This window comes from Amblyomma maculatum, chromosome 2, assembly GCF_055883805.1.
Source record: "Amblyomma maculatum isolate TAMU_Amacu chromosome 2, ASM5588380v1, whole genome shotgun sequence".
NCBI classification, from domain to species: Eukaryota; Metazoa; Arthropoda; class Arachnida; order Ixodida; family Ixodidae; genus Amblyomma; species Amblyomma maculatum.
In genome coordinates, this window is record NC_139345.1 from 90490064 (window position 1) to 90511784 (window position 21721).

General features: G+C 42.6%; 1 protein-coding gene across 11 annotated transcripts in view; it reads right to left on the minus strand.

The window, feature by feature from the left end:
• Positions 1-1127: 1127 nt before the first annotated feature.
• The window catches only part of baz (par-3 family cell polarity regulator), a 233780-nt gene continuing 213186 nt past the window's right edge, over positions 1128-21721 (minus strand). For 5 of the 11 annotated variants that reach the window (XM_084594725.1, XM_084594718.1, XM_084594714.1 and 2 more), the window contains 8 exons: positions 19692-20021; positions 18185-18383; positions 15260-15563; positions 14638-14889; positions 11618-11704; positions 5542-5610; positions 5061-5125; positions 1128-2757 (listed from right to left, as the gene is read on the minus strand). In XM_084594725.1, the coding sequence (XP_084450851.1) occupies positions 2220-2757; positions 5061-5125; positions 5542-5610; positions 11618-11704; positions 14638-14889; positions 15260-15563; positions 18185-18383; positions 19692-20021 (1844 nt within the window). In that variant the 3' untranslated portion in view covers positions 1128-2219. The remainder of the gene's footprint in view (positions 2758-5060; positions 5126-5541; positions 5611-11617; positions 11705-14637; positions 14890-15259; positions 15564-18184; positions 18384-19691; positions 20022-21721) is intronic. The other 6 variants (XM_084594717.1, XM_084594716.1, XM_084594723.1 and 3 more) reach the window with 6 other exon arrangements.

Genomic DNA, 21721 nt, shown 5'->3' on the forward strand with positions numbered 1-21721 from the left:
GCCAGGATGAAAGCAGAGTGTATAATCGCATTAGCCTCCGACCGAGCGTTTAAAAGCCGCCGTCGGGTGCCTGGGCAACAGCACAGCTGGACAGTTACAAAAGTAACCTTCCACTGCAAGAGCACAGCAGCTAGCATGTGCTTTTGTTGAAAAGCACGCATCGCATGGCCTGGAAATTTATGTAACTGAATGCAACTGGATGGTGCTATTTTACATTTCATGCTTTGGGGTCCCTTAATCTAGGCAGTCATTAAGTGTGCCAGGAAACTGACCAAAATATGCACAGAGATTATGGTGGAAAAGATCTTGCCTCGTATAGTATAGATTGAGCACTACAGTACCCAAGAAACGAGAATTTATAATTTTAATTTGGCATTGAAAATCACATAAAACCAAACTGAAGTGACCTCTTGCAACAAAATGCTGTCATTATCATTATAGTACTCACATGACCATATCTCGGGAAAATATCACCGATTTTCCTGAATGCGCAGTGTTCTTATGGTGTCTGGCAACAGCTAGCATGCATTTAGATATAATGAGTTTTAATAAATAATTAGAGTTATTGTTTTCACAAACCAAACTGATGCTGTGATAACTAGACATATTCTTTTGTTGTGTGGCAGTTATGAATGCTTGCATGATTAGTCAGTATGCTGCTAAACGCTCATGTCTTGAGCAGTGGAAACGTGAACAACTATGCCATTTTATAATTCCAAAAACATGCCATCCAACTGCTTTGGCAGTACTGGCCTTAGGAGCATACAAAGAGTATCTCTCTATAGGAGTTAAGCATTAAAGTGCTGCCCGTAAATAATGGAAACAGAATAATGAATTTAACTGAAAGAATCACATAGCTGTCCATTCAATGTAGAGCATTCGCAGGCACTAGCATAGGGCACTTTGTGACAAATATTTGCAAAGTCGACTACATCTGATATGAACACAGAAGCTTGTGATTGAGTGAAATCACAGCTCCAAAGAGCATTGCACAAGAGCAATATCCACCTTAGCGAGCACTTGCAGAAGGCGTGGGAATAATGTAATGGCCTGTGGATTTCGAGGTGGCCATCCAAGTACGGCAGAGACAACTTAGCTTAGCAGGAACAGGTCATAGAAGACAAGAATCAGCTGTACATTTCTTTTTATTCTTTATGTTCAGATGGGCAATGAGTGTACAAGAAGATTCACACAAGCTTGTCCTAAAAAAAGAATGTTCTCTCATTTATATATAAATTGTTATCCAAAAATTTTACAAAATACGCGAAAAACAGGAATGACGGTCTTGCTGCATGCCCTTGTAAAAAGGGTGCAGAGATATGTGCAAGAGCGAGATTATGCCGTCATAAGCCAAACTGCCACGGCTGCTACAGACGGCACTCCGAAAGAAAAAAAAAAAAAAAAAAAAAAAAAAAAAGAAGCATGTATGTACAAGGCACTATGCAAGAAAGCAGCACTTCAGGTGAGAAAAAGTGAGAAGTTTAGCAGGCAGTTACAGCACACACACAGTCTCTCTGGATGAAAACAGAATGAATATGTAAATACATGACATCAGCCAGTGGAATAACTCAAACACCAGCAACACACAAGAACTCGCCGCAAATTTCCTCTCATTAGCACAAATATATTCCGTGAGATGTATCGCTGCACCCGAGTCTCCATGCTGATTCCAATGAAATGGCCTGCAATTGGGAAGGCATCTGTGCTTTTTTTTTGTTCTTGTTAGTAAAAAGTGTGAAAAGCTCATTTCGTGTGAACACAACAAGCCCTTCATAGCAGACTGCACAGCTGCCGCAGCAATACAAACCTGCATTCTGAAAGTATGAGCAGCTGCACTCGACATATTCATACAATACGCAGACTGCACAGGGCGCACAACAGAGGTAGTGGTACTACTATCAGTTTCGCCTGCTGCTATCACTACCTTGCATGAAATGGCACTCTTTTCTTTTAAGGTCAAAACTCAGCACAGCTTGCCAAGCGATGAAGCAATGCACATGCGAAAAGAAAACTGGCATGTCCACTGAGCAAGCCACAATAATCGTGCTGAGCTTGGACGGATGACTCTGGTCTAACCAACCAATCTTGCAGTGCTTCACACAGGAAACAAGCATCCGTCATCTCTGAGGTACTGGTGGAAATCTGTACATCTGTGTTCATGGAAGTAAAGCCAAAAAAAAAAAAAAAAAAAGACAGCAAAACAGAAAGCACTGCAGCATTCACACTTTGGAGCCAGGCAGTTGTTGTCCAATGTCATGACGCGATGCAATGCCGTAGACCTGCGACAAGTGGTTCGGCGAATTTCTGTACCCGGACACTGTCTGCAGATGTGCTCGCGGAGCAGCCCGTGGCACTGTCTTGATCATCATTCCTCCGTTGCCACTAACACTGTGGGAAGCCTGCTCTGTGGGGACTGTCTTGGCGTACACCATGCGATGTCCTGCTACGTGAGCATGCCGTGGAAGCGAGCTCGAGTCTGTGGGACCGGTGCCATTCCTCTCCTTCTGGGGCTTTAGAGATAGGCCCTGGACAGTCTCGTACTCAAAGTAGTTCGATGATGGGCGCTCTGAACGAGACCGGTTGGCCATCGGTGGTGGTAGTGGAGCTGGCTGCGAGGAACTGTTGTCCCGAGACTGCAATGAGGCCTGCTGCTGTTGCTGCTTTTGCTGAAACTGCCGTAAGTGCAGCTGGATCTCGTTGAAGTTGACATAATGGCTGTACTGGGTTGGGTCAACAAGTCCAACGCGGCTTCCTGGACTGTGTGGGAAAGAGGCAGTGGACAGTGAGAAAGGTCGAAAGCTAAGCGTAGCTGCTGACTTCACAGTCAGAACAGTATTCCTTCAGCTCAAAGTTATACTAAGGCAAAAGCCTTTCTCGGCTCATGAGTGGCGTCCGCGAGAATGTGTCAAACACGGCAGATCCATAGCCAATCCAACAACTGCCACATAACAAGGCAACATTGGCTAAAGTACAGTGTGCTAGAATAGCTAAATTATCTAAATATTGGGTGATCAATAGCCAAAAGCCATAAGGCAATCCAGAAGAGTCGTAAATCAGTCCAGAATCCAATCCAGTAGCCACATAACAAGGCAACATTTGCTAAATTGGCTAAACTATCTAAACATCAGGGAGTGGGGGAATAAAGAATAACAAAAATAAAACAAATGAAGAAAAAAAAAGAAAAAAAAAAGAGAGAAGAATAAAGAACGAGGAAGGGTTTCGTAGTAAGCTTTTAGTTGAAGTTAAGTGCAATCCTGTAATTTTGCTCATTCATTTCTTGCTAAACCAACAGTGTTATTTTTTTCTTTCAAGACACACAATGTTTGAGATGATGGACATGCCACTCTGAAAGTGAAAATACCCTGGCAGAAGAGGGCACAATCGTTAATATACAGCCTTTGTCAAAAGTAAAGGGTGCAAGAAGTATGGTACTAAGCCACTTAGTGGGAGTTTGTAGTAACTGCGTAAGTTCAAAGTTTCAGAAGAGGTAAGATGCAAGTTTTTCTTGCCTTCAAGGCAATGCAGAAATTCTGGTAATTTATACAGCCGAACCTCATTTCACAGTCTACAGGTAAAAAACTGTAAAACAGTTTATTATAGCCGAAATTTTTAATAGGTAATTTTGTCAAAAATGCATGCAAGAACAGCCCAATTCAGCCATTGAAAGGCAGGCAACTCAGGCAATCCTTTCTAAAGAAAAACAAAAGAGAAAGGTCTATCGACCCTCCACACCTTTGTACCTTCCTTAGCACTGTTGGCAAGCGTGAGATAAGAACACTACAGCAAGATAAAGGCAAGAACCATGGCAGAGATGCTTGTGGCACTACTACCAGTCAATTTTGTAGTCTAGCAAAGCCTGCCACCTGTAATCTCAGCAGTCAAAACTTGGCACTCGGGTGTTCGATATAACTGATTTACGGCCAACTGCCTTTGATATATATAGTCGCATCTCACTAATATTACCCCCGTTAATATGGACCACTCGAATTATGAACAATAATTCTGTGGACCGAACTTTTTCATGTATTTGCGCCTCGTTAATATGGAAAATCGCTGTTCGGACAATAGACAAAGGAAAAATGCATTGATGCCATTGGGTCCCCTTCAGTTTTGTAGCGTTAATGTGGACAGAAATGAGAACCAATTCTCTACTTCCCTGCTACAAATGTTTCATTTCTGCTTGTTGAATACGTGCCACTTGAACGCATTTAGTAAGTGCAAATCACTATGTATTGCCCCGTTCCTTTTCTGGTTGCCTAGCTAGCTAGAGCGAAGTTGCCTAGCTAGCCGATGCACATTACCATTTTTTGTATTGCATGAATAGCCAAGAAGAAAATTCTTTCGGCAGCTTGCGCAGAGTAAAAAGCCAAAGAAAGCATATTTGAGTGCTGATATCATGTAGCAGCAGTTCGTGGGATGTGAACACTTGTAACAGAAGTTGTCATTTATCCATGAGATGTCATAAAGCACATCTATACTGCTAGATGCGTCAAGACACGCTCCTTTATTTCCAGTATAAAGGTGACCAAGATAATGGGCTTGTAGTTCCCCATATTATGACTAGCTTCAATTTCAATGCCCACCACTAATAACAAAATTGGGCAGTAAATATACCCGTAGCTTTTTTTTAATATTTTTGTTCGCGATTCGTTATTATGGATTACTCGCATTACGGACAGTTTTGATCGCTAACCAAAGTGTCCATATTAATGAAGCACTACTGTATAGTTGAAAATTCCACGCGTTGGTTAAAAATGAAGAGAGAATTCGATATAGCCAATAATTCATAATAGCCATGTTTATTAAATCAAGGTTTGACTGCAATGAGTAACACAGCTTGGTTCTGAAGCAGAACTCTTAGGCCTTACATTTTGACTAAGGTTGAGCATTGAGTATTTCCTGATATTGTTGTGTACACTTGCTGTTAGCTTAAGTTGTTACTTGCAAATTCTGATGCAAACATAGCCAAAGTAAGCTATCCAATCTACTGTAACAACCTGGTACAACTGCAGAGTGAGGGTTGTAATGTCGTCTAAGAAAGAAAAATGAAAGTGTCTCACCGTTCCATTTCTTTAAATATGTCGAAACTTTGTGACCTTGAGTGGACCACATCACTCTCTCGCCTCTGCAGACAAAAGGCAGGAAAAAAAGAACATCAATTTAAGGAGAAACGTCCACAAACCTTCTCCTAGATTTCAGTGAAAACCTAATGTGCACAACAGCAAGAAACCAAGGAGCAGACAAAGAGCAAAAGAACGAGGGCATTGGTGCAACAACGAGCACAAAGAAATGAAGCGCGAGACATCACTGCAAAGTTATGCGGCAGCATTCCCTAGGTGTATCGTTTGCCATTTTCTCAGTGCTCCACTTGCCACAGCTACACAGTCAGCCATGCACAACAAAAAGAAAACAATATGCAGCTCAGAGATGTTCGCACGTGGTTCATGCAGGGTGTGCAAGCAGTGAGCACATTCACAGTTGTAATGAATGACTCATGACCAGGCGTCATGACGATGCTAAGCATAATGATGATGATGATACCTGAAGACCACGAGAGGTTCTCAGACTAAAAGATCGACCAAATGATGTGTTTCTGTGAGGACTGCAAACCTGCATGAACGAAAAGACCGAAGCGACACACAAAACGACTGAGAGACTGCCCTGAGGCTATGCACCTGCAATAAATGCCACTCTGCTGCAGTACTGACAGATTGGAAGAGCACTGAGTATTTACTAAACTGTTAAAATGTAACAAGTTCGCTAAATCTACATATTGTGGTCAAAGATGGATCATAGATGCGTATTACTATGACAATATCAAGTCTGCGCTCATTTTCCAGAGGCACCCATTTTAGCAGTATTCTCTACAGTATTAGAAAGCAGGAAGGCCAACCTCCCATTCAGCAAGTATCCAAAGAGTTAGAACAAACAGAGATGGTCAGACAACATCAGCAATCAACACTCTCTGAAAACAAAATGCCACACTTGAGCTCAAAGGCAATTTCTTAGTAATTACACTGAAATCTCGACATGATCCCTCTAAATACATTCTTCTGCCTAATACGATTTTTTGTTTGTTCTCAGTCGACGCCCGGAGGCAATGCATTTTCTGCGACTAATACGATCTAGTTACACCCGACTTTGAATAATACGATTGTGAAAACATATGAAAACTCACGTGGTTTAAAATTTCTCTCACTCGTGGCCAGTGTTTCAGTATCTGCTCATGTAATGAACCCCTGTGCGAGTTTTGTAATTGATTATTTAATTATCTATTTTTTCAAATTTCCGTGAGGGTCTCCAGGTTACGCTCTGCTGCTGTGATAATCTGCAGTGCTGACCTTGGCAGCCTGCAACAATAACATGATAACATCATCTAGTTTTAATCTTTTGACCAGATCTGAGCGGGGATGCTCTGGGAAAAGTTGGCAAAGCACCAAGACTCTTTGAGGTTTTGTGAAGGATGTGAAGCTAAGCGATGAAAACTGTGACTCTTTTTTACAAGTTTCAAAAAAGCTTGTTCTTGGACACTGAGGAAGAAAAAGTCCAACGCAAAGTGACAGATTATTTCAAAGAGCTTAGATAAAAGCAAGTTCTGTGCCAAAGCAAAGTATGTTTCATTTGTGACCTTTGAGGCCTGTTTTGGGTACTATAATTTCGGTTAACATGTTTTTCAATTTTTAATCCCCTTTAGAATCGTACCAACGAAATTCCACTGCATAATGGTTGGATAATTGGCAACCTGTATTTTCCTATTCAAAAAGACCATGATAAGTTCACTGGAAGAAAAAAATTAAAATAAATGTGAGGATGGTTTACAGAGGAGCCAAATGCCTGGTGCTTTTTAATATGTATTATGAAAGCCTATACCCTGAAATGAAGGGCTGCATGTGTAGATTACAGGTATGTCCATAAGGGAACTCACAGGTGAGCACACTATTGCAGCAAAACTACCCAATCAACATAGTGGGCATTTCACCTGACCTTAACAATGGGAAAAACTTCCTTGTAACCCAGCTTTAAAGAATTATTATTGTTTGGTTTTAACCTTTAAGTTGCCATTTATTCACCCATCTATAAACCATCAATATTATCATCAGAACTGCTTCAAAGCTCGTGTGACCTTTTGTAATTACCACTATTTTTCTAACTGAAATGTTAAATAAAGCTGCCATTCCTTTATGGTAGCCTGGGAATAAATAAAACGCACTTAGAAAGGTTTGAATGTCCAAGTGCTGAGCAGAAAGAAAAAAAGCCACACAGGTAAAACAATGAATTATTTGTTCTTGGAAACAGTGTTAAACCTTGATTACCAGTGTTGAGCAGCAGTGGTTAGAACACACCTAGGAAGAAATTTTTAATCCGTGGTGGCTAGTATACTCATATACAACAAAGGCACTAGTTTACCACGAAATCAAAAGGTTAAATAATTACCATATGATAGCTTAAAACACACAATGTGCATAACCGTTTATACAACAACATGTAATAGCCCGAGGCAAAAAATTAAACATTTGAGAGAGAGAAAGGAAGTCACTTTTTGCTATCAAGACAACGTAACACAATATAATGATTGCTTTGGTGAAAGTGCGTTGTTTGTGCGTCCGCAAAAGTCCATCCAGAAGGTTAAAGTACAATTGTGCTTTAGAGAAGGTTAAAGGTTTACAAAGAAGACAAAAAGGTATAAACATTTGAAAGCTGAGAGAATCTGAGCAGGTCGCTGGACACGTACACCTTCTAATCTGGACTAAAAGAGGGGTTGTGTTGCCTCTGACTCACGGGCCCGCCTTTCTAACACATGGGTAAGGTATGTGCTGTCACAAGCCGCATTTTTTTTTTTATATATCCCCAAGATAACTGCCTTCAGTCAAGTTGCTATGCCATTTATGGAAAGGTATCCTGGAACTATCTACACAACGGCCAATTGCTTATGATGCTCGCGTCAACAATGCAGCACACAAAATGAAGCCAGAAGATAAACCTCTAATGGATACCTTTGCTTCACACTGAATGAAGGCACAACACGATAAAGAACGAGCACATTTTTGTTAGCCAGAGGGCAACAGTTATCAGCCAAACAGTTATCAACTATCAGGAGTGCCAGTACATGCAACAATAAGAACTGCTGTGTACATAAAAAAACTGCCATTTGCACTCTGTGTGTGCTGTGAATGAAAAAAAAAAAAAAAAAGAAACCAATGGAAGCGCGCTTAGCCAGCAAAGAAAAACTTGTAGTCAACTTGACAGCCAGCGCACGTGACGCACACAATACTGCAGTGTCAGCTTACTTTGCTGGAAGCTATCATAAATACTTATGTGCCTTAAAACATCAGGAACATGTATGTCTTGCAAGTGCATTTTCCCAAACAACTGAGAAAAAATGAAATGACCATGTTACACATCTACATGCCTTACATGAATTCATATTATACAATACTGTATTTTTCTTGCCCCTCCTGCTCGGGCTCATAACTGCTTGCCATATTTATCAAATAAATAAAATTATATAACACGAAGATACAAGCTAGTTGTACAATGACTGAAATTAATGCACTCCAATACAGAAAACAATGTCACCTCTAAACACAGGCAACTATGGAGATTTTTCGACATTCGTACATTGTGGCAGAAATTTTACTTTTTTTCTGCCCTGATGCATTCAACCAAATTTAGGCACCGTGCAATAATTCATTCACGCAAAACTCGATTTTAAAACGAACAGTTTTCTTGGCCTCAGTTAGATTATTTCTGTGGGCAACACTGCGTTTGTGACATTATGAGCATTATACCCGCTCTATTGCCCGTTTTCCGTGCAATAATTCATTCACGCAAAACTCGATTTTAAAACGAACAGTTTTCTTGGCCTCAGTTAGATTATTTCTGTGGGCAACACTGTGTTTGTGACGTTATGAGCATTATACCCGCTCTATTGCCCGTTTTCAGCGTGACCACGAAATTCTGAAGCCTGTGTTAGGCTATCTCCGGCAATTTATGCACTGCGTCATGATTTCAGACTTTGTTTCCGCAATTCAACGAGCGTGCGAGCGTTTTTTGAATAATGTATGTGACATCACCATTCCATTGCATTCACCTATTTAGGTCAAGAGGTGAGCATTCATACGCCTGAGGCATCCAGTAATTCTCGGTGCTTTGCCGTTTTTTGTTGTTGGCGCACGTCAAGAGTTAACTGCAGGATATGAAAATGACCAGGTGGATGCCAGAGTGAGCTTCGAGAACAAGTCGCACATTCCAGCTTCCTTCAGGCTTTCTGCCAGAACACGTTTGTGGTTTGTGCGCTGAGCAGGGTTGAGCTGCTCTGTAGCAGGCTCAGTTGCTTAGGCACTAACTCAGCACACTGCTCCAAACTGACCAGTGGAATTTATTATTCAATTATCATCTTCAACTCGGCAATAACCGGATAGTTGGGTCTGGTTTTTGTAGGGCTTCATTTGCGTTTCGTATCTGTGTAAACAGAGAAGACCTGAACCTTGACTGCTCCTTTCACTTATGGAAGAAATCCTGCCCCCAGCTGGTAAAGAACAGAACGAATACCCTGTTACTGAGATTCTCTGGACCGCTTTGGTTTAGTCTATGGAGGACTTTACTGCTGGCCTTTATTAATAAGCAGATGGGACCTTAGCGAGTTCTCTTCCTCTCTGAGACAAAAGCAACTACCAGTGGATACAGCTCAAGACAGGAAGAATCAGGGATTGCTTATTAAAAACAGCGACCCCACAGAGACAGAAGAGATAAGTTGAACAAAGATTGGACATCAAAATAGCAGTAACACAATCAAAACTCAATTCAACAGAAGTCCCAATTTAACAAAGATATCACAATTCCCCCTCAGATGCCTATATGGTCCAATGTTTTGAGTAACTCGAAATAAAGAAACCAATTTCACTATCTGTCCTGATTTAGAAAACTTTCTGCCAAAAAATGAAGGTGGAAAAGTATATTTTTGGTCTATTTTATAGAAAATGTCCAAGAATGTATCGACTGCAAGCGAACGATAACACTGTGGAGCAACTTCATCCCGCTTCTGCCAAACTGCGTGGTGCAAAACGGGAGTTATATTGATTTGAATTACGAGATTCCTCCAGTGGTAAAAAGCCGGCCCGTTAACCCATTGTTGGCAGCAGTGCCGCATGTCGACGCCTGGGTAAAATGTTGAATGCCCTTGATCTGCTGCGACAGTTTGCCGGAACACATGAGGGAAGGACACACGAGAAATCCAAGTGGTCGTCGCTTACAAACCGCAACAAAGCAAAGATCAGTGACGTCTTTTCTGGGAAAGTAATTTGTAGCCACCCCGAGATCCTTCTTGCCGAGGTAAAATTTTAGGTTGCTTCTTTTCATACACGCTATCAGTGCTATCCATACTTCCCTGGTACATCATTTAAGTTTTGCAGTTACGTCCACTGAAAATGCAATATCAGTTTTAGCGCGTTTACGCTTTGCAAATATGATGCAGCGATACTTCCTTGGTGCCGCTAAGCCTTATAATAATCAACTGTATTGGATTAAGCGACCGAGAAATGCCTCCCTCGATTTAAAGAACTTTTCATTTTAACAAAATAATTCGCAGCTCCCCTCAACTTCGTTAAATATTTTTAACTGTAGCGTGATTTTCGAAATTAAATCACTCACAAAGAGTATTCGATTAAAAAAAAAAACTTCAAATAATGGAATAAAAGCAGACTAGTATTTTCCTGTTCCTAAGATTTAGACAGAATGATGGGAAGGAAAAAACCATAATCAAACCTGGGATCGAGTCAGATTAGAGTGATTGTCAGAAACTTGACATAAGGATAGACCCGTCAGTAACTAACAACAACTCTAACGCCAAAGTAGGTAAACTTCAAAGTCTGTGTAAAATGTCTCACAAACAGCAACTTCAACACAACACAAAGAATGCTTTAGAAACAGCGCAGCAATTTATTTGAACAGTGACAGTAGGCTGGCGCTGCAGGATAATCAGCACTGTTCCTTGTATTAATACATCCACTCTCTACGTGCGTGTATCTAAGTTACAATATGGACCTGTTACACACAACTAAAGGAACATACATTGCAAAGCATTATATACACAGGGGACTGCTCAAGATATAATTAAAACAATGCATCAATGTATCCTATCTCATCACATGAATGATACCTGTCCCAGAGGTAATTTAAAGCAATGTATATGTGCGGTAGTCATGGAAGGCATGATAAAAAATCTCCTTTACTTCACGTACCCCTAAAATGCTGCCTGCATTTAATAGCAGATTAGCAGCGTGAAATACCTTTTCACCTCAAGTAAACTATAAGAAAAAAGACTAAAAAAGATCGAGTACCACGTTTTAATAAATCATTTATAATTCTCAGTTATTTCCTCAAAGTACTGAACAATACTGTTTTTTTTTTCCCTCTTTTTTATTTTTTTGTAAACAACATGAGCAATCCCGTGTCTTGTGTACAGTGTGTCACTTGCCACCCACAGTTCGTTATATTGGGTAGTTTACTAAAAGCAGTAGGCAGACAGAGCTGGAGGGGCTGCACACATGAAGAAAGTCGTGAAGAAGGCGAGAGGGGAGAAAGCAATGCCCAGTGTGAGTAAGCGAAACAGCAGTACCTTAGGGGGCGCCCTCTGAGCATAGCCGCACGTGCCATAGGCAGGCGGCGGCAAGGCATGAGGCACGGGCGGCAGAGGACGGCCCTGCTGGAAGCATAAGCGCACCAGCACCGCAGGGTGTTAGTAGTGTGCTGGAGACACCAGTGAGCCCTCGCATGTTACGACCAGCATGCGCACAAACACTGTCACGCTGGTGGACAGGACAATCATGAAACACAAGCGGTCACCGTTAAAACACAAGACGTCACATAAAGGCCGTAAAAACACTAAACTCTGGCCCACGGTAGGACAAATTTCCATCCACGGACTGCCGCAGCACATGGCTGCCTGAAGCAGTGTCACCACAGTACCAAGTTGTTGTTTTCAATAAGAAACCTTACACCCTGCAGCCCTGTGTAACGTAACAAACCAGTCATGTTTACGTGTAGTAAAGGATCCTGACAGCGCAAATATATAACAAAATCAATGGGTTTCTCATTCTTATAGAAAAAATACCTTGCCTTTTATTAAAGCTCACATCTGCGATAGCATACCTCAGGTAACGTTCTCGAGCATTATTTTGCTACCTGCCTACATTATTCTCTATTTAAACATGCAGCCAAACTACCACGCCTCACACACTTCCCACTAGCAGTGGCTTTTGAATGAAGTTCGCCAGTTTACCAAATGCCTTCCCCATTATTGAATGCATTCAAGTAGGGCATTTTCCCGGGGTCAAAGCTGTATCTGGAATATAATTTGTGTAACAGAGCACTGGTGAGTGTTCTTTAAAAATATTTCTAAGCACTGCTAGAAAGCCAATTTATGCGCTGAAGTCTCTTGCTTTCTACTGAGAAAAAGTAGCTGTATGCACATCATTGTGGACCTGTCATTTGGCCGTCAGCAGCTTTTGGACAGCACACTTCCAGCAACACACACACAGATACTCATGTTGCTGTAAACTTCCGTTGCACTAAAATGAAATCTCGTCAAATTTAACTTGCCTAATTTTAGCTTTGGTCAAAATCTGCACATTTAGAGCAAATTTGGGTCCCTGTGAGTCTAATCTAGAGCACTGCACGGGCTTCAATATGAGGCCCGACCTCGAGGCCTAAAAACCGGGCCTGGACCCATTCAATGATCGCTCTACTGAGCCCGGGGCCCGGCCCGCAAAGCCTGGAGTGAAGACCAGCCCATGTCCTGGCCGGGCCCTTCTCTCAGTAATGCAGCAGTAAATTGCTCACTGGGAACAAATAGACTTCTACTACAGAAATAAAGAACTAGCCAAAAAAGAAGCTAAAATAGGTGTAAATGCTGAATAGACTTTTTTTTTATTTAGAAAGGTACTGATAGAAAGGAGTGTTTCCACGGTTGGCTTTTGAACAGTGATTTTGTAGATCTGCAAAGAAGTTCAAAGAGCGAAAAAGGTTACATACATGAGTAATAAACTACTTTTCATTCCTCCAATATATTTTATCGGTCATATTTTACTGCCCACTATGTCTAAATTTTAAAGTGTCTTCCGATCAGTGGAATTAACATTCTTTAATGGGCACAATTGCATGGGCCAAATTCATGCAAAGCTGGTAGCCTTTCAACAGAGACAAAAAGCAAAATTACAGCACATGTTCCAGGGCAACTTAGGCTGTGAGCGATGCCATAGTGGAGGGCTTCGGATCATTGCAACTTCCTGGGCTTCCTTAATGTGCACTGACACCGCCCAATATACAGGTGCCATGCCATCTACATCAATCGCAAAGCAGCTGCCAGGGTCATGATCAAACCAGGGAAACCCGGTCACCTCAAAAAGTAAACAATGCGGTCAAGAAATTTCGCAGCGCACACTGCAGCTTTATTTCATTCGCATTGCAGCTGTAACGCCATAAGTGTATTAAGAAGGAGAAATAGCTCTTCGAACTTTTTTTATTTTTTAAGTTAAATGCAATGAAGATGCACAGTCCCAATCAGTTTTTATGCTGATTTCAGGTATGTAATTACTCTTCTGATATGTCAATTAGTTTTTAAAATATTTGACATTTTCCCTCCTTTGTTTATAGAAGCAATAGAGAACAATCTACTAATAAAAAAAACTATTATTAACATGTATCTAGATAATATATAATTTAAGGAATACAACGTAGGAACCACAGTTTAATTGGTCATTTTACAACTTGTTGAAGTTCGATGTAAGAAAAAGTGGTTGCCAAGCCACTTAAATTAGAGCATGCAAAAAAATTAACAAGCATGAAATGAGAAATCTGTTTCCAACATAGCATAGTTTAATCACCTAGGAGCATTCTGTAATAAAAATTATGCCTTTATCTGCTCTAGATGCGAAGATATCCTTCTTGTATTGTAAACTACAACAATGTTTGTTTCGAGAAAAATGAGAAAAAATGAACTGAGAGGGGGTTTATTTGGCTCGTTTTCACCTTATAAAGTGGAATGTATGACCTAGAAGGTGAACATTAGTTAGTAGTAGGTATGTAGAAGATCGGTTGTAGGCTTCCAAAATGTCATTTTCAAAAAGTAGCTTTTTTTTTTGCGATTTCTGGCCCTTTAAGAGCCCCTCTCCCCTAAATCACCCAATAGAAGAGAAAGCAGAGAAGAAAGAAAAAGAAGAGGGAGAAAGACGCGCGTCACAACGGTTGTCGTCCACCACCGAAACGGTAGTGGGTGCAATGGCGGCTTAGAACAAATAAGAATGCGGTGGCAGGCTAGCCCCCGCCACAAGCGGCATTGACCTACCAGTCCCAGCCTCGTAGGGCTAGGAGCAGCCCCCCCCTCGCATCACCCAATAATGGTTAATTAAAAGCCCGAGCATGGCCCAGGTTTGAGGAAACATCACGTCTCGCGGCCCGGCCTTTCAAGCCAGCCCAAGCCCGCGCGGTACTCTAGTCTGAATCGCGGAGAGCCAGTTGCACTCCGTGGCTGCCATAAGAGCTCTGTTATACACAGTTAGCTTTCCTTAACTCCAAGCTGCTAAACTCCTCAGGTGCAGCTGATAGAGTAGACATGCAGGCTCATGCCAGCAAGCTCACCGGTGGCACCGGGCTGCGCATCATCTTGTGTTGCAGGTCCTGCTCGTACCATTCCTCCAGGTCGTCGCGAGGGTAGTGGCCCTGCCTCTCGACATGCCGCTTCTGGTGCTGGGCACGCAGCTGCTGCATGCGCTCCTGGCGCGTTGCCGCGCTCATGGTGGTGGTGGGCGTGCCCCTGCTGGGACAAGGGGGTGGTGAAGAGACTGCAGGGCCCTGCTGAGACTGCTGCTGCTGCTGCGATCCAAGTCCACGCTGCAAAAGCAGATCGCACCGTTTCAAGGAAGCCCACCCTTGAAAATGGCTGCTTCCATGCAGCAGCACAACGGCACCTAGCAAATTTCTCTCACTGTTTTTTCTTTTTTCTTTTCATTATTTGAAACAGTGGTCATACTGGGGCTTTTCTGAGGCTGCATCTGCTACAGAAGCCAATATTAATGAAACGATGCTGCACGTTAGGTAAATGAGAAGCACGAGACGCATTCAATTACGTTACCTAGAAGTATGAAGCATAAAATTCCTGCATACTGGTTTTCACGCAACTTTTAAAAGGGTGTCATTTTCTTTATTTCTTTTTAGTTTAGATAATTAGCTCACTACAACATCACATTTGCAAGATGCTTACCTGATTTTGAAAGTGCTGATGCTGTTGATACTGCTGCTGTTGTGTAGGCAGGGGTGGTAATGGTGGCTGATGAGAAGGCTGCATGTGTTGATGTGACTGTTGCTGTTGCTGCTGTTGCTGCTGGTGTTGCTGTTGTTGCTGCTGCTGTTGCTGTTCCAGCAGCTTTCTGTACTGCTCTTGAATGCGCTCCTGCTCATCCCGTGCTGCTTGCCTAGCACGCAGTCGTTCTGCCTCTTGCTCAAGTTCCTCCCGGGAAAGCTTGGAGCCCGGCTCTGGAATCGTCTTGCGGTTCTTGCCAAACCTACTGAGCCCCCCAGAACAAGTGCCCACACAGTCAATTTTGCCTATTGAACATTGTGCACTGCACATTTGATAATGTGCATGTCGTGGCAGGACTACACGTTTTTGTACCTACTGCCTCGATCGAGACACAACACCGGAAAAACTGATTTTGCACACAAAACAGCATGATACCACTGTAATACTGTTGTTTAAAGGGACACTAAAGAGAGAAAGGAAGTGAGTTTGCATCGATAGAATGCCAGTTCCTGATTACAAAAAGACCACTCTTACTGAAAACAGGGCTGTTATAAGGTAGTAAAGAAGAATAACAGAAATACAGGTATCGCCACCACAGCCAAACGGCCGAGGCTCGCAACTGCAAATCACGTGACGCGTTAGGGATCCCGGAGGCTGACAAATGCGAATTACGTTGTACGTTTGAATGCGGTAGTACGTTTTTTCTCAAACATGATAACACGCTTTCATCATACGTAAACGACGGCGAAAAGACAACGTAAACGTTGCAAGGCAAATACAAAAATATACTTGGAGGCGCCACAGGCGCCCACTTCAGTTTTGGTTATGTTTCGGCTCAGGCATTTCGTGCGCACTCGGATAATTTGTTTGAACCTGCAGCGCCTGAATTACGAGCTTGGAGCAGCAGATGCGCCTTGATGGTTCCCATTTGAGCATTCGGAGGCACGAGCGAGCGAAATCCGCTACCGCCGACACACTCCTTCGTTCACACTTCTGCGCCAACATATCGCCGCCGTTGCCGCTTCGACTGCGACCTGACCGCATGACTGCAGCTACGTACGCCACGAAAAGCATACATATGCTAAGTACCGAAGGAAAAACGCATTATCATTCAATTGTTCACTAAATCATGGCACATCTGACCAACATATACTGCGTCAACAAGACCTTCAACGTGCTATTTGCAGGCGTCGTAAACAAAAGGGGCATACTTGCCACTCATACCAAGGAGAGCGTCGATATATTGCGCTCGTCGCCCGGCGAAAAAAAGGGCCTCGGGTAAAAAGTAAAAACTAAAAATAACGAAGCACCAGAAATACATTACAGATAATTAAAAAAAAACCGATTTGTGAAAAAAAAAAAAACAAAAAAAAAAAAAAACATGCCACTATAATAGGTAAGGCTCGAACTCGCTACTGCTTGCTCCGTAACGTTCGGCGCTAACCGCTCGGCTACGCCGCGCCGCAGGAACCTTGGAAATATTTCTAATTTTTAAATCATGACCCCATTTACAATAAAGTGTTTCTGCTGCCAGTCTAAAAATTGAAACTTCTTGATCATCGGCGCATGCTGCCTGCTCTCACGTCTTGGAACTAATGTTCTGGATGCCTATGCGCACTATATTGTGCACTGGATCCATTTTAACTTGTGGAATTTCGCAGCGCTGGCAAATGTAGTGGCGCCGGCACTTCGGTCATGTTCTGCTACAGTGGACGTAATTTTCGCTGAACACGGAGCTGTAGCACAAACCTTGAAGAAAAAAGTGCGACGAAGCTTCAAAACTGACAAGCGCAGCAGCGAGGACACTATTTTGCTGGTAACTAAATCTTATTTGTATGTAAACATGTCAGGAAGCGTTGCGATGACCGAGGGCTCGGTTTGTTTATACACAGTGCAAGAAGGAGCGCAAAAGCTTGAGAAACATGTATTGTGCATTACAAGCGCTCTATTTCTTTTACTTCCTTTATGGGCCCATCGCTCGGTAAATTACTCTCTTCATCGTTTTATTTATTTCGGCTGAGGCCGTCATTGCGAGTACGCTGTTGCCAAGTTGGCCCTTGAGGGATGCGACGCCGCAGGCCACGCCGGCTCGCTAGCTATCACGGAGTCTCCGCTTACGTCATAGTGTGCGTCACCCAACTCCAACTACGTAGTTGGAGGCCACAGTTTGAATTCGACCGGCGGGAACAAGAAAAAACCTCAACTTCTTATCGCAATATCTCAGCAATTATTCAATTTTTTGCTGCCGGATATGCGGCGACAGTGTCACCAAATGTAGTTTATTAGATTTTCATAACATCTTTGGCTGTCTTTAGTGTCCCTTTAAGCCTGTGATCACCAGTTACTACTGCAAGAAGTGTTCATATGATTATGACACACTGCCAATGTTGCCATCCATGGTCTGGTGCAGAAAGCTATAATGGCAAAAGCTAACACACAGGCAAGGCTACAGAAATAGTCACTGCTGACTAAATAATGACCTGAAAAGTGCAGGTAGAACTAAAATAAAGAAAACTACATCAAACCTAGATTCACTGGTCTTGGTTATCACCAACCACATTGTTATGACACTCTCAGTGTTGCGATTCTCTCCAACAAAAATCAGACAGCTCCTGTACGGCCAAAAAAATTGCTTGAAATGGTTGCAGTGCTGCTAATAGCTTTACCATAACCATAAAACACCCCGTCAACACAGAGCACATTATGAATGAAGTGCAATAACAGGTTATATGCTGCCATGCCTGACGATCCCTTTTAACAATTTTAACAAGTAAATATATCAGCCAGAAGCACGCACTACCAAAGTATACTCAATTCCCAGCTACCATGTAGCTGGCAGCTGCTGGCATCAAAACCGCAGTGGCTGTGTCAGGGAACACCATGTACCTGAAGACACTTCCAAGTCCCTTGAGCAGCCCTTTCTTCCGCTGTGAGGGCTTAGAGGAAGATGAGGCCGCTTCTTTGAGCACATAAACAGCCGCGTCGTGGGCGTCCAGGGGCACCGTGACAGAGTGTAGGGGGCAGGAAGCACCCCCTCGATGCTCGGTGCTGGTAGCACTGCCTGTCTCGCTCTTCTCCTCCTCCACTGTGTTGGACAGAGAACGATGCATTGCAGCAGAAAGGTTAGCATTAACATCGACTGCCAGGGTGCTTTACATGCGCTGACGTGGCAGCTACATCACAATGGTCACAACCAACCTGGCTTCCTACTGGACTAGCCATAGGTCTCTGGGCCCTTTCACTCTTTCATAAGTGATGATGCCTTGTAAGTCGCACTCTTCTCTTAACGTTTTGTGTATACGCTTTGTGACGCGATATGGGTTATACATCACATTAAGTTCCTGACAGCCAATGAGAAAGCTAGAATAAGGTATTCTTTTATCAATAAGCACTAAATGATATGAGTATGAACATGCTCAGGATGTAAAAATAAAATATGAAAGAGCCCGCTATTCAAACCACTCACAAAGATCACGCCGAATGCGTACAGCACTTAACTCTACAAAAGGGAGTACAAACGTGCTAAAAAAGTATAGAAGCCAAATTTTAAAGTGCCTCTGTTTTTTGTTTGGAATAGGGTGAAAGACAATAGTGTACTTTAATCATGATATAGAATTCACGTACCTCAACCAAAATAACTTATAAATGAATAGTTTTTCTTGTGCTGTTTTGGCTGCGATGTCACAGACGAGTTGAGATCATGCCAGTCATGAAAAAACTGATATCATCGCTTCTTTTTCATTTTTTGACATTCCACCTTTTGGGCAGACTTGCGTAAAAGCTGGTGCAAATTAAAATGAACAAAGCCGCAACCAAGCTACACTTTTTGTGCACTTCACGTGACTTCAAATCGTCTGTGATGTCAGAGCCATCGTTCGGCGGCTGAAACCGCAACTGAAATATAGTATGAAAGCAAGAAACCAATTATAAATTATTTGTCGCTTTTTTTGTCTTAGAACCCAAGCGGCTGTCCATGTTTACTAGTGTGCTACGTATCATTCCAAAGCAAAACTATATACCTGAAATATGCGGTCTCCGCTCGTTTAGGGTAATGAACAGCATAAATTACATCTGCTTTACCAACATGCTGCAGGCTAACCTCAAAATTATGCTGAAAAATGTTATCAAATAAGCAACGCTGAACTCGAGTTAGTTGCGGCAATGCATATCCATATGTGCTTTGACTTGTGCCTCAGCAACTTTTGCAGGATGCGAAAAACACGAGGAATATAGTGAGGCTGGATAAAAGAATCAAAAAGTAAATGCAGCTGCTGCACACACCATGAGCTGACCATGCAGTAGTGGTTTTCCTCTCCTAGCAAATAACTAATTAACTGGCTTTCAGTGTATAACCACAGACACTCTATCATCCAAAAATACACCGGCCCCTCACGTGTCTCCATCTGGTCGGCAGAACCTTGCGCCCCATTGGCGGTTGGCCCATCGTAGGAGCGGTCGACGGCCGCACGGAAGCTCTCATTGCAACCCCTGGCACCACGCTCCTGGCGAGAATTTTGTGATGCGAGGACCCCCGCCGTGCCATCTGACCCTTGGACCATGAGGGTTTGCAGGCTTTCCAGGCTGCTGGACTTCCGCATGCCCAGTGAGGGGCCGACAAGCTGCACTGTGCCATTGCCGCTGTTGCTGTGGTTGCTCTTGGTCACCGTTGTGTTGGTCGTGTGGCAGCTGGCGTCAGTGCTCGGTGAGTCTCCATTCACCGTGACTGCAGGCCGAAGAGCATGACCACAAGGTTCAGAGCGATGTAGTAAAAGAAAAGAACACAAATGATATACCTTCAAGATCAAAACTTGATTGTCTTCCATTTTTCTATTTGTTCTGTACATTAGCAGTGCAGATAGAGGTGCTTTTTCTTTTTTCTAGCCTCACCATTAGGAATGTGTCCAGGGTTTAGGTTTGTGGGGTTTAACGTCCCAAAGTGACTCGGGCTATGAGACACGCCGTAGCGGAAGACTCCAAAAATTCTGACCACACGGGGGTTCTTTAATGTGCACTGGCATCGCACAGCAGATGGGCGCTTTGTTTTTCGCATCGAAAATCAGCTGCAGCAACGGGGATTTGATCCCGTATCCTTGGACACAGCATTCAAGTGCCCTAACCACTGCGCCATCGCGGCGGGGCTCCAATAACGCGAATATACACGGCCAGTCCAATACAAGTTGAGCAACTTCTTGCAAATAGATGTTTATTTATTTGAGATACTATCAGTCTGGTCAAGACCAAGATAAGAGTGATATAAGGATATTACAGACTACAAAGCGAGAACACAATAAAGAAAAAACAAGCACCGTCCAGACGGTTACACTCGCACTTCTTACACTTGCAAATTCTTTCGGCCCAATTACATTTAGTACTACTATGTCATAAGGACTGAAGATCCTCAAGTAAACTGTGACTATTCAAAACTACATGGGCGCAAATTCGCAAAATGCTGAGAGTGACATCTGCAGTGATCGGGATGCTCCTTTCGATGAAGGGGAATAACAAAATGCTCACGGTGACAATCATAAAGAAGAGGAATATGTTCAGCGAAGTATAGGTAGTTCTCTCTACACCTCTCTTGCCTGCATGCTTTGAGGCATATATGTATATCCACAAACATTTTTTGAGTGTTCTGATAGAGTATGTAATTGTAAACAAAACAAAAGTATGTCTTCCTGCAATATTTTTAACGGAAGTTATCGTGGTTTTTTTAACGGAAGCTATCGTGGTTTTTAAGCAGCGCAGCACGCAGTCAATGTCGGAGAAAGTGCGGCGCGCAAGCCAAGGGGTTAAATAGGCCCAATAATTCTTTTCATCAATGCTTCTGAATAACTATGGTTGTTGCATCCGCAGTCTCTTTCCTGCCATAAGCTACAATATTTTTTCAATTTCCAGCTCGTAATCATGTAGTTAGTATCAACAATTGAAAATCACAGCTCAGTTCCTCCAATGGCTTTCCTCTCCTCTGCGGAGGAGGGCACTGTAAAATCACCCCCAACTTTAACAAATTTTTATGAAGAACAGAGACTGAAAACTCAGATTAGCATGTCAAGCATTTGTCAAGGCTAGAGCTGTCTGCTTCAACACCAGCTAGCTCTAATAGTCGGATGAATGTCATGGGCAGACGGAAGGAGCTGATACAGGAAACTGTTACAGCAAGTAAATTAACTTCTACAGTTGCTTAGTAACTTTACAATGCCCTCAGTTTCTCTCATAATGCTGACCAAGTAAAGTGGCCTGCAAAATGAAGCTAGACCTTCCACATATGTGTCTTTGGCCAAGATGACCGATTTTTTTGTTGCTGTGCATGCATTTTTATTGACTTTATAAATGTTTCTATTATTTGTCCACCTCTCTTAGTACAATAAAATGTATGAAAAAAAAGTGTGCTTGAGCAGTCCTTCAATAGCACAATGCCTTCAA